The 15,593-nt window shown below is 41.6% G+C and overlaps 1 protein-coding gene across 1 annotated transcript; it reads left to right on the forward strand.

Moving 5' to 3' along the window:
• Positions 1-2,418: 2,418 nt before the first annotated feature.
• On the forward strand, positions 2,419-9,824 carry HAMP (hepcidin antimicrobial peptide). The gene is made up of 3 exons (XM_053452608.1): positions 2,419-2,549; positions 3,453-3,512; positions 9,679-9,824. The coding sequence occupies exons 1-3, from the start codon at positions 2,472-2,474 to the stop codon at positions 9,781-9,783; spliced, it is 243 nt and encodes an 80-aa protein (XP_053308583.1). The 5' UTR covers positions 2,419-2,471; the 3' UTR covers positions 9,784-9,824.
• The last annotated feature ends 5,769 nt before the right edge of the window (positions 9,825-15,593 follow it).

The raw sequence follows: 15,593 nt of genomic DNA on the forward strand, positions 1-15,593 counted from the left end.
ATCCCGGAGCTCTTGGCCATCATTAAGCTCCTTCATAGAGACACACAAATCACCCTTCAGACATCTGCTATGTTACACCTCCGAAAGCTAGTTTCAAATACGTTGTAACAAGATGATACATTCTAGAAACAACGTCAAGGGATTCTGCTTATTAAGCTTTGCGCTCACATTGGCCGCGCTTAATGGAAAATCCCTCGACAGCCTTGAGAGCATCATCTTTCCACATGCCAAGTATCCGGAGAGCTGATAGCGGCTAACCTTTAGAGATGAGGGATATATAAAGAAAACGTGGCCTATGTCCATAGGTCCCATCCTATAAAGCAAGAGGTTTGGGAAATTTAGATCCAGACCTGTTTTAGAGTAGGAAGGTAAAGTTACCCCTGGGGAGAGTCACTATGGATGATCTTGAGAGATTCTCCGCTGAGATACAGTAACATTGTTCCGTGTGACTAGTTAATGAGTTAACGTGGCCAATTGAGAGGCATTAGCATGAGTTAACGGGAGCCAATTAGAAATTAAGATTATTATAGCAAATTATAGAAAATGTTTCCTTTGATGAGAGAAAAGTGATGATTATTCTCCTTATGCTGCATGATTTATACGCAGGCATACCACACACGTATGTTCCAGGGCCAACCGCGAAACGTTTCACAGGTCCATGCACAAAGGTGCGCATGCAGAAAGATATGCCTTACATGTTTTATCGAGGCCATTGACTTTCTTTTTTACAAAGATTAGAATAACTCTGACGAAAGTAGAAGAATAAGATCAGAAAACCTGACCCCGTGTCCACGCCTAATAAATACCAATAAAATGTTTTATTAAAGAAATATGGGGTAAATTGTTGCAGTTTTGTTGTTGTTGGGTAAACTTTATTAGGAAATGTGATAATTGTCCATTGCACATGTTTAAGTGAACCTCACAAATTCATCCCCTTTCTCTGTAGCCATCGTGGTAGCCCTGTTTTCTCCGTAAGACTCCGACGGCGTTGACGTGACATACTGCAAGCCACGAGCCTATCATTACCCTGGGTCCTTCATTTGAATATTAATGAATAATCCTTCAGTGAAGGATTCCATAAAAAGCCAAAAATTGTGCTTATTCAGTAAGGCTTTCATTAGGGCCAAGCAGAAGGAAAGCAGAATGGAGCCACAAGGGGCCCATAGTCAGACAAGTGGTTCTTAGGCGATGAAGGGTCTTATCTGACCCAAACCTCTGGTTGCCCCCCGTTACAGACTAAGAACCGACGAGGCAGGTATTCACTCCTAGTGGAACTCTTCATGGAAGATTTGCTCATTTACATTCAAGCGCATGATGCAGCTTTCACTTAATGTAGACAATCAACGTTCATCGGAATTCAAGTGCAGAGTGGAACTCAATCTTCATCAAACATGAGTTGGCTCTGCCTAGACTTGTTGGGGTTTCCAGAAGAAAAAAAAAAAAAGAAACAAACTACTTTAAAACATACCAATATTTAAGACTCGGGTCAGAAGAAATCAAGTTTCAAATCTATAGCTGTTGATTAGTTGAGACTGGGGGGAAATGCTTTTGAGACATTTGAACAAACAAATATTGTGGTGAATCATCGAGAAATGGAAAAAGGAACAGTTAGCAAGCGAAAGGACGACGAATTCAGTAAAATTCCTTAATTGTAGAGTCTTTTTATTTTTACTCCAAACCATCTTGAACAAAAAATGTCTTGCGTTCATCCCACCAAGTTGACCAAGAGAGTCCCAATGAATGATTGAGTCTTTCAAGTTTTGGGTAATGAGAAGGAAAACCCAGGGTGGTGAGATATTATCGCCATACCCAGAATCCTGGGGCACTTGGGACATATGATTAGGCCTCCCCTAAGCGTGTACCCGTTGACAAAGGAGAACCCTTGTCATCTGCCGGTATACAGATAGTTGAGGGACATCAACTTCCAGTTCTCCGTTAGCTGGGAAGGAACGAGGTCCCCACTTACCTTGGGTTATTTGTTATTAAGGAGGCTTTATCATAATGGATTTTATGTTGTATTTTTATTGCATCAAACTGGATTTCCCCATAATTCCCCTGAAAATAATTCCGAAAATATATCTCGGGAAATTAGAATGCTGGGGGAACTGTGGGGGGAAAAAGGACAATCCTCTTTGATATTTTTAAGATATTTGCATGTTCTTTCATGAGTTGCGAAACACAAACTGGAACACTGGAATCATTTCCCCGAAGAAGACTAAAGCTTAAGAGAATCGACACGCAGGCAAGCTGGGAAGTAACACCTCTCCCATTACTGTTGTGAGGTTTTCCTGGGGAGAGAGGCTCGGACGTGGATTATGAGGTCATTGTTGGAATTTCCCAGTCCGGGAAAGTTTTGAGACACCCTACTGTTCTCACTGCAGGGAAAAGGTGGAAGGGGGCACAGGAGGTCAACAGAGAAAGTACTATAAGATGCAGCATCTAAAGCTGTCCAAAAATAAACTTCGCTCTCGATGCAAGACATGGCTTGTAAACTGCTTGCGGTGTTACTGTTTGTTGCTGTGATCGGCCTGGTGGCTTCACGTCGGGAGGTGAGGACTTCTTAGCGCAGAGAAACGCGTCGAGCTCGGAGATAATTATTGTTAATTGAGATAATAGAGTTCTAATGTGATTCACGGCCAGGCAGGTTAAATTATATTACATGGCATGTGTGTGTATGTTATTGTTTAATGGACAGGTGATGTAATAATTAATGGGTTTGAAATTCCAGAATTCCACAAACATTCTGAAGAATTCTTATCTTCCAAAATTTCTCTTTGATTATTATTATGATTATTATTATTATTATTGTAATTTTTATTATTATCATTATTAATTAATAGTATTATAATTTATTATTATCTTCTTTTATAGGCCATATGGTAGAACGTTAGAGAATTAGAGGTCCCAATTTCAATTAGAGGGTAGAGGACTGAGGGGTAGGGTTCCTTGCAAAAAGGGTAGTAAATACCTGGACTAGACTTCCGGTGGAAGCAGAACAGCCAAACATAGTAAATGGATATCAGAAAGCTGTGCTAAAGAATTAATAAAAGTGATATAGAAAAGGGGCACTTGGTTATCTTCTGCCATCGCTATCGATGTATCTATATATATAAAGGCTCTGATCCCAAGAGCTGACAGTCTGATATCCAGACATATATAGTTTATACAGTGAGGAGGAATGAATGGATGCTTCTCATTTTCACAACAGCATGCAAACTCTGTTATAGACAGTTGGTACTGATCCCAAGAGCTGACAGTCTGATACGAGGAAGGGCACACAGACGAACATGTAGGGAGTAATAAAGTCGCATGGGTCAAAAGAATAAAACCAATCTACCCAATATTAACTCTTTTGCAGCCAGAATGGCCATTCATGCATAATGCAGAAGCTCGGTTAACCACGAGGGCCATTTCCATCTTAATGTTTCCTTATTTATTTTAATCTTGTACAGGAGGCCGAAAATAAAACAGCTTCTGATAATACATTGGATCCTCGAAGTGGCATCTCGGAGGTAAGTGCGGGACGTTCGGGAACACATAATATTTTATAACTCTGTTAACTACTAGAATACAGGACATCAATTTGTGGATCATTGGCCTAAATGATTTATCCTGAGAAGGTGGAAGGGAGAAAAAGTACAAAGATTTAATTACTTTATATCTAAATAAAATAGAAAGTATCTGGGGTACGGCATTTATACGAAAGTGTAACGTAGTCCTATACACTAACTATTTTAGTGAATGGTGATCAGGGGAGGGCTGGCATCTTCTGGCCCGGAGAGCAGGTAAAGTCAAATTGGCTCCACATCGGCCCCTTGAACACCCCTAGGTAACTAATACACACTGGCATACATATATACATTCACTCTTACACATACACATTTGTGCTACACATGTCTGCACTAACACACACTCTAACACACACTAAAGCACTCATACTAACATACCCACTCATGCTAACACACACTTATACACACACACACTCCCTCTTATACATACACTTATACACACACACACTCCCTCTTATACATACACTTATACATACACACACTCCCTCTTATACATACACACACTCCCTCTATCACACAAAAAGTTGCGTCTGATTCTGTGTTTTTATAATAAGAAAAGACCACGTGATCTTTGGAACATGAGTGTAACATAAATGTAACTAGCCGTGCTTGTAGATTCTAAATATTCCTATTATTCCATAAATCATTATCATTCTAAATGAAACCAAAAAGGGGAGAGAGAGGGGCTTCTACAGCAGCCTCCCCAACAAGCAGCATTTAAGATAATCCGGCACTTAAATTTTGTTTATCAAAAGAAGAATACAGCAGGGATGATTTGGCTTCCATCTGATATTCAAATGAAGGTTGGATTTCCTGGCGCGTTATATATTAACGCGGTCTCGCTGCTCTATCTGCGGTGGGAGCAGGTAGAATGCATTTAAATCTGGTATTAACTAAATGTCGACGAAACCTACAGCTCTTGGTTAGCATCTGTTGTGCAGTGACTTGTAGCCAAGTCCTGCTGGCAGAGAGGATGCGGAGGACAGGTACGCACAGTGGGTGTATGTTTAGCAAGTCAGATGTGAGGGTAAAGCTACACAGACTGGAACCGCAGCGACGGAAAATCCAGCTGAAAGTCTGATTAAATTCTTAAGTCAAGATAACATTCCTTCCGTTTAAGGGAGAAGTAAAATCGGGGCAAAAAGGAGCAAAACGGCACTTTCCACCCTTTACATCACATGGTCAGTTGTGGCGTCGCAACGCATGCAATGTCAAATGTTGTCATGTGATGCGCGGTGTTGCCATTGGGCAGAAACTCTCAGTCTCCTCCCCTAAGTGGGATATAATATAAATACAGCGACATATTCTGGACTAGGCATAGGGCGGCAGGTCCGGGGGGGCAGAAAAAAATGGGGCAGGTCGCTCTTTTGGGTGATCAGGCCCCCTGGTGAGCCGCTACTCAACTGGCTGGTTAAAAAGGAGACCATTTAGGCTACGGAGGCTGTGCCAAGCCGACATAACCTTCACATGAAGGGAGGTTGCCCCGGGTCAGGCCTAGCGCAGGGCCCAAGGTCAATACATCACTAATCACTAATAATATCATATCAAAATGCCCTAAATTATGTATTTTCCATGAATTATGTGTAGTAGAGGCCTGCTGAGCAAAAGATAACTAATCATTATTTAAATTAAGAAAATAATCAAGAAAACATATTTTTCTACTCTAATTTTCTATATTTTTTTTATAAAGACTTCCTGTATAAAATGGAACATTTTAACCCTTTAAGCTTAAGCAAGACTTTGTTGACGATGCTTGAAGTATCCCCCCGGTTCGTGTATCGAAAAACAGACTTCATTACTCCTCTCACATTACGATCTTATTACCGTCAGTCATACGTTTATTATAAAGACATACATTCATTGCTGAACCACACGCTTTCAAATACTCCTTTAAACATCTGCTCAACAACAAAATGAGCTGATACATCACCCACTCTATTTATACACAGCACCGGAGCATTGTGGGTAATGGCTGAGCAAGCCTCCGTCGGTCCTGCCAAGGCTTAGGCTCCGAAATGCGACAGATGAAGTGTGGGCTGTGACACTTTTTGCACCCTCCCATGCACACGCTGGCCTGCCGGGCCTTCCAATTTTATTCTGATGCCTCAATCATGAGACACCAAGCGAGGGATTAACTGCTTCAACCCTCTACGAGCATGGAACCCAAGTGAAGCCTTGGAAAAGTTCCATTCACATTCAAAGATATAGAAGAGTTTGACTCGTATCCATTGCCATTTGACCCAACCTTAATGGACCCTTCTGTGTTTCAAGTTTTAACTTTGCATGGAGGAGAACGTTGTCTCAATTCCTTAACTTCGAGAGATAAATTGATATAGTAGATAGATAAATACTTGCCTATTGGGTTCTCCAGAGGAGACAACTGTATTAGTTCTTCTGACTACCTGTTGGACTTATCCAAATTAGTTCTTCAGAGTTCTGTTATTCGAGATAAGTTTACTTCTGCGGAATGAATGTCATTTCTCTCCTAAAATTCAACATGGCATTAAAGAAAGTCCTAATTGTTATCTTGGTTAACAGAACCCAGGCTCTGCTATATTCTGAGTTTCTAACTTAGGTGGGGACATAGGGAAACAGGTCCACATTGCCACCGCTCCACCAAATCCAAAGCAATGTCCCTCTTACTAAAGGTTTTCCATCAGTGTTAAAGACCCGAGAACATACTAAGTAGGAAACTTGAGGGCCAAAATTGCTGAAGTTTAAGGTGTCACAAGTTCAGCTTCTCTTCCTAGCCTTTTTTGGGTCTTCTAATGAAGTCCATCAAGCTTAAGGACTTTAGTGAGTTTAGCTTCAAGCTGGCCTCATTGAACCATAGTTCTTGTTAGTAAATAATAATGACCTAGAATACCAATCTATCATCACGTACCTTCAGTACCCAAAATGGGAAGTTGACCCCCACAAAGAACCCTTAGGGGCTACTGGAGACCGGTGATCAGAAAGTGGTCATATAGATGACCCTCATTCAGGCTCAGACTGGCCAAGAGCGCCACAAATTCCCCCGATCTAGCTAAAAACGCATGCAATCTTTGTATACATGCAAACACGGCCATTAATAAACAGAATTTGCTATTTTTCATCCCTGTTTTTCCGGTTTCCCTAGCAGCGTCTTTAAATTGTGTCTGTCCTCTTAGAAATAATTTTTTTTGGGTTACTGTAGCAATACATCTTCACACATACGCGCCTCCGAAATATTTTAAATCCCACAAGCTAGATGACTACATTATAGGGTCGTAAACATGTTAATTCCTCACCACAAGACCTGTTTCATGGTGGCAGTCTGCAACAGCATGTGATTCCAACGCAACGCCCAGGGTACCCTACCGTATAAAACTATTCATCATTTTTATTCAATATCCTTAAAACACATGAATATTTTACGTACACGGGAATGCAAATACCTCCCATTCAGTAACAAAGCAATATTAAACCTTGGATGCGGGGAGAAGGGATTCGTTCTCTAGAAATTCCATCTCAAGAACGTACTATTAGCCTGTTACTAAATGCCAAAAATTTGCATTTTATCCCTGAAATATTTATGTATTTAAAAAAAAAAAAAGATTGAAAAAAATGACACATGGTTTTAGATGAGAAGCCAAAGTATATTACTTCTGGGATGCTCAAAAAAACATATTTACAGTATTTTGTTTTGGTTTTTTTACACGGAATGTATATTTTTCCCCTATAAATATAAATTGCAATCTTCTAGGTTGTAGAATTTTACAAGGATTTCCAAGTCACATTTGAATCAATATTGAAACAGTGTATCAAGTTAACAATCTCCTTTGCTGTAGTCAAATCGGATCAGCCTTAGCCTATTGAAAATATTATGCGATTAAAAACATAATTTGGGGCCCATGGTGTGCCTCCTTTATTAACAGAAGTACGTTGTGTGTTCTTTAATATGCATTCTATAAAAGTTAACTAAACAAATCCTACCGCGAAGAGAAGCTGCAGCTCCCGGTCTTCTCCATGCTCTAATAGTTCTTGCCACTGATTGGCTACTTGAAATAGCCAATCAGTGGCAAGGAAGCGCTACCACTGAAATTCAAACTTGTAAGACCCCCTGTTATGTATGCCGAGCCAGGATTGGAGATAGCTGGTGGCTGGAGGCAATGTGGCCAAACAGATTCGGCTAGGGGGGGCTAGGAAAAAGGGGCAAACGTATTTGGGACACTTTTGCAGACCCCCCCCCTAATGAGTTTGCGAGGGTCATTATATAAGTTTAAAGGGACCACTCAGTTATTATATATATATCAGATGGTTAGGGGGTCCTTTTACAGCTGGTAACATAAAAGAACATTGGTGTATATGACATCATTATTCATCGTCAGCTCTATAGTAATCATAAAAAGGGACACTGTCCGATAAGGATTTATTATTATGATTATTGCCAAAGACCTTTTTTGGGGGGTTCCCCTAGGGCTTGTTTCATAGAGAAGTCTGAATCCCAAACACTTTATGGATGAGCAACAAGGTCCTGAAGTCCTTCCCAAATAAAGTATCCCAACAATGACCTGAGTCTAAATTTTGTTCCTCGAAATGGGACTCGTTGAACCCCTTCCTGATGCGTTAGGTCTATCAGCTGGCTAAGGGTGGCGGGGCCGCGACCAGGCAGCAGCGCTTTGTTTTATATTCTCAATTCAGGTTAGTAGGAGCATTTATTAGCGGACAGTAACTACAGTGCGTGACTTGAAATTGTTACATTTCTACCTTGTTACAAAACTCCCCTATGCCCCAAAGTATTCCGGCCATCGATAAAGCATTTTTCCTGCAGTAAGAAAAGTAAAGACTGCGAAGGGTTCTGCTTAGTGAACCGAGCCCCCAGAGACTGCGCCGCCACTGTCTAAAGAGGCAATGTGAGAAAAAAAGATATATTTTTACTGTTGACGGTATAAACCTGAAATCAGGACAAGAATTGGGAACAGAAATATACTCTGACCAATAGACAGCCCATTGTTTCAAGATTCAAGTATTATCCTTTCTCTGTCGTGGGAAATGTAATCAAGAAAGCCATCCTGGCACCATCTGCTCCATTGAAAAGCAGCCAGTGTATATCGCACGCGGACATAAGGAAGAAGAGCCGCCCAGAGAGACCGATTCCCATTACCGACGGAATACGGAGAGACGGAACTCTATCACAACTGGAACACAACACTGTGACACACGGGTTACTGTGGGGAGAGAACACAGAGAGAGATGGGACAGGAACACAACCGGAACACACAACGCGGTTCGCAACGCCACGTATTACCATCCAAACAGACCGCAGAAAGAAGGAATACAACGGAGCAACACAACACCGGAAGAATGAAACCCAAATGACTGAGTGTATATATAGAGCACACAGAGATGGAACAATATCGCCATTGTAACACACGCCTACAACAAAGGCACAAAACAATAACTCAGAGAAATAGAACATGGCACACAATCGTAACGTACGACAAACTAATACAACGATGATACGCTTTACTGCTTACGTCTAACCCAAAGGGACCCAACAGCAGCACAACTGTATTGTAACTAATAGATCCCATTGGCGCATTAAACTAGGGGTAGGCAATTCCAGATCTCAAGGGATACACAGGATTCTGTCATAGAACGTAGAACGTTCCTCTTCCCAAGACAGCTGGAGCGGACAATAGAATGACACAGAAGCCAGCAAAAGCTACACAATGTAGCCTACACATAACAAAATACGACGGCAACAATAGCTTACTAAGTATTACCACACAGATACACAAAAAAAAAAGCTATGCACTGGAGCGATATTGACACAAAGTATCAAAGAACTCCACCGAGTAGAACATTTTAATATTCTTAAATATTCTGCGCATTGATTTGTGACTGAATAGAGCACAATGCTCGTGAACGTTTCAAGTAGTCGCCGTAATTCAGGCGACATTCAGGATCTGATTGAATGTTGGCCGAGTGATAATTGGGGAGTTCAGAGATCTTTTATAGCTGTGATTATAAAGCCACAATCTGAATGGGGAAATAGAATGTGGAGATTGAAGTATTCTTTATGTATATCTGTGCTGTTTCTCATCGTTTCCCAGAATGTCTCACGTCTGCGTTCCTCTCTCCTCAGGGCTTGCAGCTTCTCCGAGCCAGGAGGTCGGTGCTCGGCCTTTGCTATTTCTGTTGCGGATGTTGCAGGAAGATGAAAGGTTGTGGGATGTGCTGTCGAACGTAAGGTGTCCCTCGGAAACTTAAGTCAACCATCTTGCAGTATGTCAGGACCTTCCACATTTTAGTAAAGTGATGAAGTCCACCCGATTCCAATGAAACAATTGTTCTTTCAATTCATTGTTGAAGATGTCGCTCAAAACATGAAGATATGTTTTTTTCCAATTATGGTGACCATTTTGTCACCATATGTCCCAATGCTGGAGCATCTAATACCTTCGGACTTTCCAGACCACCAATAATATCTCTCACCACGTGACCTCATCACATGACCTGCTACATGTGTGTCCATCTAACATTAGCGTCCGGTTCCATTCCTGTCCATTTGGAGTCTAACACAATTAAGATAATTATTAATTAGCAGTAGAGCTTCTGAACTTTCCTGGGTCCAAGAGAAGCCAAGAAAGACCTTGTCTATCCTGCAGACCACATCTGGTCAGCCTTTCTTGATCCAATATCACTCTGATAATATATGTAGACTGTCCCGATACCAAATTACTGTTTTTTTATGCCTTAAGTTTAATTTTGATGACAAGCGGACATTGACAATCAGATAAGGAAGCAACACATTACATTTCGGAACTCAGTGGTCTCCATCTCGCATTGTTGATTTCGGAGTCAAGGAGAGGGTCTACTTTATATGATACAGCTGGCATTTATTAGAGACCAAAATGGTTCAAAATATCAAGGTCCTCTTTGCAACTGTAGATTTATTGCAAACCCATGAAATAAAACATGTAATTAAGATTTTATGATAACATTCAAATAAATGGAAAATGAAATTCTCCACTGGAGCTTTTCGACTAATCTATCCATCCCAATAAAAATGCCGTTTCTATCTGCAGCACATGGAAGCACAGTATAATCCACATTTAGTTTATTTCTGTAATATATTTCTGTTCTTTAATATCTTTATTTGGAAATATACACATTATTAATCTGCATCTTTTCGAGTTCGTCTGGCAACCTCCATACTGTTTCTAGACTAGGCTCTGCTCAGACCTTCTTGAACAAGGATGGCTCAATTAGATTAGATTGTAGAGTTCCGTTAAACAAACAGCAAAGGGATAAAAAGCCTTGCCTTTTAACACTTATTTATACTCAAACAGAATGCTGCCGGTGAGTGTGCCGTACATGTGCGGTGGCAGACAGAATGTGTGGTTGGTTGGGCACCAAGGAGCTAGGAGGCAAGGAAAAAGTGCAAATGTATGGGGAGAGCGTCTACTGAATTCCTTCGTGGACCTTTAAGGGGACAAAAATTATAATTTAATGGGTTGCCCAGAGTCTCTTTTTTACTCATTTTTTGAGGATTAAAAAACCCATATTCATGGCCAAAGTGACTAAGCTTAGGGTGGCAGGTCAATGGCGGTGGCAGTCCTCCTACTGAAAAACCGGGGTGGGAGGCAGATAGGCCTCTTGGGCGATCAGGCCCCCTGGTGTACTGCTACTCAATAGGCCGGTTATAGGGGAGATAAGGCTTACATTTGAGTGAATATGGGGTAATTGCCTCCAATATCAATATTCTTCCTAATCCGAGAATCTAGGAATGGAGGAAAACAAGAGGTTGTATTTAGCGGCTAAATCGAGAAACAGGCTACCTTCCGGGGGCCTAATCTATAAAGTTTCATTGCAAATCTAATCGTGGTTGCCAAGCCGGGCAGGAATTTGATCATACCTCCATTCCCTGTAAGAAGAATTCAAAAAAACAACAAATTTCCGCTTTTAAAGGTCAATTCTCTATATAAAAAGAAGTTTGTTGGCCTATCCATCCTCATCGAATATACTCTTGGTGCCTCTCTCATTGTGAACCTCACAGATATATCTAATTTTGCTCTTTTCTCTCGGAGTGACATGCACAGCTATCTCTCACTTAAGGGATATCACTGAGGTGTGCTAACCATTATTATGTATTAACGGTTATTCACATGAATGGTTGTTAATGAGCTATACTAGCTGTCACTAAAATGGGGATATATTTCTATGTGTCCTTTTCTTGCATCACTATCTTTTAAGCCATTATCCTCTAGATATTAATCTATCACCTGGGCACCTCCTAACATAGACTCATTTGCCTAAAAGAACTCTCAACGAGTTAATAGAACTTTTCTTTAAATGCAAGAAAAGCTTTTAAATGTCATCCTCCCTCTGATGTCTCCTTCCAAAGCTTCTCGTTTTAGAGATATTGCAGATTTTATTTTGCCAATCCAACTCTCCGCTGATGTAAAATTTCTAAAGTTCCCCAGGTTTTTTCCGAAGAAAGGAAAATGTATCAAAAGAGGAAGGAAGCATAACGTAATAAGAGTTCTGGAGGAGCAAAAGGTAGCATAGAAGGACATCCAACATCAGTAGGTTCCATGCATGCCTTTCTTGGTATAGTATCTTCTACGTCTGGTGGCTCCACAGATAACATTCTTGAAGATGACCCAACGCTCTCACTTTGAAGCCAGAGGAAAATATATAAATGGACGTCCTTGGGAACTATTCTAAAAGTCACAATCCCTGTTGTCTTGAAAGATATCTTATGCCATGTTCTTTTAGCCTATCTTGTAATAGACACATCCAAACTTCACAAAGACCACCCCGAGGACATCTGAGTCTGTCTTGTCTGGATCCACCATGGTCATCCTGACCTTCAAGTGTCTTAACTCTGGAGTAATTGAGTAGACTCCTTAAAGTACACTTGAACATGAAATCGATTGAACTGGTAAGCACTGTGTTGGCACCACACACCCCTTGGTAGAACTTTGGCGCATGGTCTGACCATTCTAAAAACTAAGTATTTACGATAACACTCGTCTTTCTTACATGGACACCTTCCATTCCAGGGATTAAGACGATGTTGCTCAAAAGGAGCTCATGAACGTAGAATGTTAAGAAGCTTTGTGCGTTCATATCCATTTTTTTCAATGGAAATGTCTCTTTTTTGTACATTTCTTGAGAAATCAACAAGAATAGAAGGGTTAACCCAGAGGCAAGTTATTAAGCTGCTGAGCTGTGGGATAACGCTGCCTAATACTTTATTACCAGGCTGCTTGTTAAATTGTATGTTTTACAGTTCTGATTTTCTCATAACGTTCTAGACTACCTGATCCTCCCGGGCCTTGTGATTTTGTGAGGCTTGTTGCTGCGTTGATACAGGCGTGTTGCTGGTAAATTAACTCATTCAAATCTCGCATGATAGAGTTATTTATTTTGCTATACATTCTCCATATATATATATGCTTTTTTGCCCTGGGCATCTGAAGGTGAGTATAGAATGACACCTTGCAAGAAAGGTTTACTGGAAGCATGTTTTAATGGGCGTCTGAGCTAGAAAGGGCTCCCTGCAGGGAAGGGGTATCAATGGGACACGAGGGCAATTCCCCCATGTGCTGCTCTGCTTTTTAGATTGTGGTCCACTACTGGAAACCATTCATCTTTTTGTGTTTGATTTACTTGCAATACCACATTTAGCCACCTGGCGTACTACTGAGCATTTTCATTCCTACTGGATCCTTTCTGTACCCCTAATGTGGTTTTCTGTGCTGTCCTTTTACATGTTGAGGGTGTGGGGGGCCAAATGAGCTTTTGACTGTTATGCCACTGGGGTATTTGGCTGCTTTTGCCCTCCGGGGCTTCCCTACCCCTCTCGGTATTTCTATCTTGTGAAGAGAAGAGTTGGTTATTTATCATTTTTTGTGAGTAGTAAAGGTGGGCTAGAAGTTTTCTCTGTTATTTGAGCTCTCTCTGTTGGTAAGACATCCAGCTTTCTTAATCCATACCGTGCGAGGCTATCCCCATCCGTACAAAGCACAGATTTCCTCCGTCAGACACCCACGCTGTTGCCCGGCGCTCCGTCAGCTCAGCAGTGAACACACAGTCCTGTGAGTGTCAGTCTCTCTAATTGGAGACTAATTAAAGTGATTAGATAATGAGATTATAGTGATTGTGGAATATATATCATTTAAATAATAATTAGGCAGATGACAAAGTAACGGACCGATGGAAGCAGTATGTAATTCCCGCAGGTTACAGTGTGACACGCAGAGGAGGAGACATGCCGGAGACGGGGATAGAAATGCATGTCAGGAAGATCACTCTTTGGTCAGGGTGCAGAAGTCATCTTTAATTCTCATTTCCATCCTTGCTGAACCACCATCTTTCGCTGGAGACTTCCTATAAAATACGGGGTCATCTAAATCCGACCCTCAAGTTGGAGTGAAGCTTCCATGATGCTCCTTTATCTGTACTGTCAAGATGATATGAGCTGCTATTGTTTAGAGATTTCCTTCTGAATGTACGAAATCTGAGAAGATCTCTTCATTGTTGATGTGGAACCTGTAGGGTCCAAGGTCCTGTCGTTCTAAAGCTGGACGCGTTTCCAAACCGGAATTAGAAAACCACCAAATTTTACCCCAAACCCCAACTGTTATCACCATGGTCATGCAAATAACTTCTAAAATGAGCAAACAGAGGGGTTTTCCCCATTTCTCACCGGTTTATTACACTATCGTCAATCTCCCGCATAGAACCTCTCCATCTCCTAAGCATTTCCCATCCATCTCTGCTAAGCCTCCTAACATTTTTTCTCAGAAGCAGGAATCAATGTCACCGTTAGATTTATTGCAACGGGAGATTGCCATTAAACAGGGAAATTCACTTTATTTTACTGTTAATTGAAGAATTAATTGTATTAAGAGATTTTTTATGGGATCAGATGCCTTATTATATCCTCAGGGGCCCATGCATGCGCTCATTGGAGAAAAAACATCGGAGAAAAAGCTAATAATTCAATGCATCAGCGCTCTGCACCCGTAGCCGCTTGATCTATTGATAATTCAATGTCCCGGCTCAATCTTTTCAATCCAAATCATAGCAGAGAGTGGCAGCTACTATTTCTGAGGTCGTTATGGCGCCCATCAAATTTTTAAAAGGCTGCGCGTTAATATAATGCTTCTGTATGACTATGTGTCGCGAATAATGGGACACAGGACAATATTCAAAATCATTGTTTTATTTTTATTATTTCCGTGTTATATGGATTTTTTTATCTTCTACTTCTGACGTCTGTCTCAGCCAGAGCAAGGACCTCTCAAGGAAATTTTACTTTGTTTCCCGTAATTCGTCCACGAAGTGCATTGATGCCGTACTGCATGCAGGCGGCGCATGAACCACCGGAGATTGGCCTGGTGGGCTGCTGGCCAATAGTCATATCTGAAGAGCCATGCCTGGAAATCTCCATGGAGAAGGAGCAGCATTTAGTCATGCCCAGTCCACGCCCATTTCCACTGCCATACATTTTTCTGCTATTTAGGGTTAGCCCCGCCCTTATCTGCAGCTAGCCCTGCCCCTGACGTGGTCAGACCCACTCCTTCGTAAAGCCATTCCCCCGGGGGTAGGAGGGCTCGAGGTATACCGTTGTACCCCATACTTGTTCCTGTGGCAGCTCCGGCCCAGCAGTGTGCAGCCCCTGCATGAGCATACCTAGGAACTCTCTGGGTCACTACGTTGAGGCACGCCCTACTCTCCGCCCACTTTCCCTCCAATCACTGTTTTGCTACATCAAATGGTCTGATGGGTCTGGCCCTTTAAGGCCAGTGGCCGTCAGCATCGTCATATCCAGTTGACAGCTGGGCACTGTATGGCCCAATCTGCCACTGGAGCAGCAGATTGTAACTATCAACAACTAGGCATAATGAGGCACAATAGCCTCAATGTGGGTGGTTTCATTTTGCCTTCTGAAATTGATTGATAAACATGATAAATAGCTTTAGGTATGAGCCATTGGCCCATCTAACCTGTGCTTTAGGCCATGAAACTCTACTCGGTCCTTGCCAT

The sequence above is a fragment of the Spea bombifrons genome, chromosome 12, assembly GCF_027358695.1.
Source record: "Spea bombifrons isolate aSpeBom1 chromosome 12, aSpeBom1.2.pri, whole genome shotgun sequence".
NCBI classification, from domain to species: domain Eukaryota; kingdom Metazoa; phylum Chordata; class Amphibia; order Anura; family Pelobatidae; genus Spea; species Spea bombifrons.

Bases quoted from the DNA above. Each gene is read 5' to 3' on its own strand.
- HAMP (XM_053452608.1), top strand. From the start codon at position 2,472: ATGCAAGACATGGCTTGTAAACTGCTTGCGGTGTTACTGTTTGTTGCT. The intron at 2,550-3,452 runs GTGAGGACTTCT...AATCTTGTACAG, and splicing joins TGGTGGCTTCACGTCGGGAG to GAGGCCGAAAATAAAACAGC. The intron at 3,513-9,678 runs GTAAGTGCGGGA...CTCTCTCCTCAG, and splicing joins CTCGAAGTGGCATCTCGGAG to GGCTTGCAGCTTCTCCGAGC.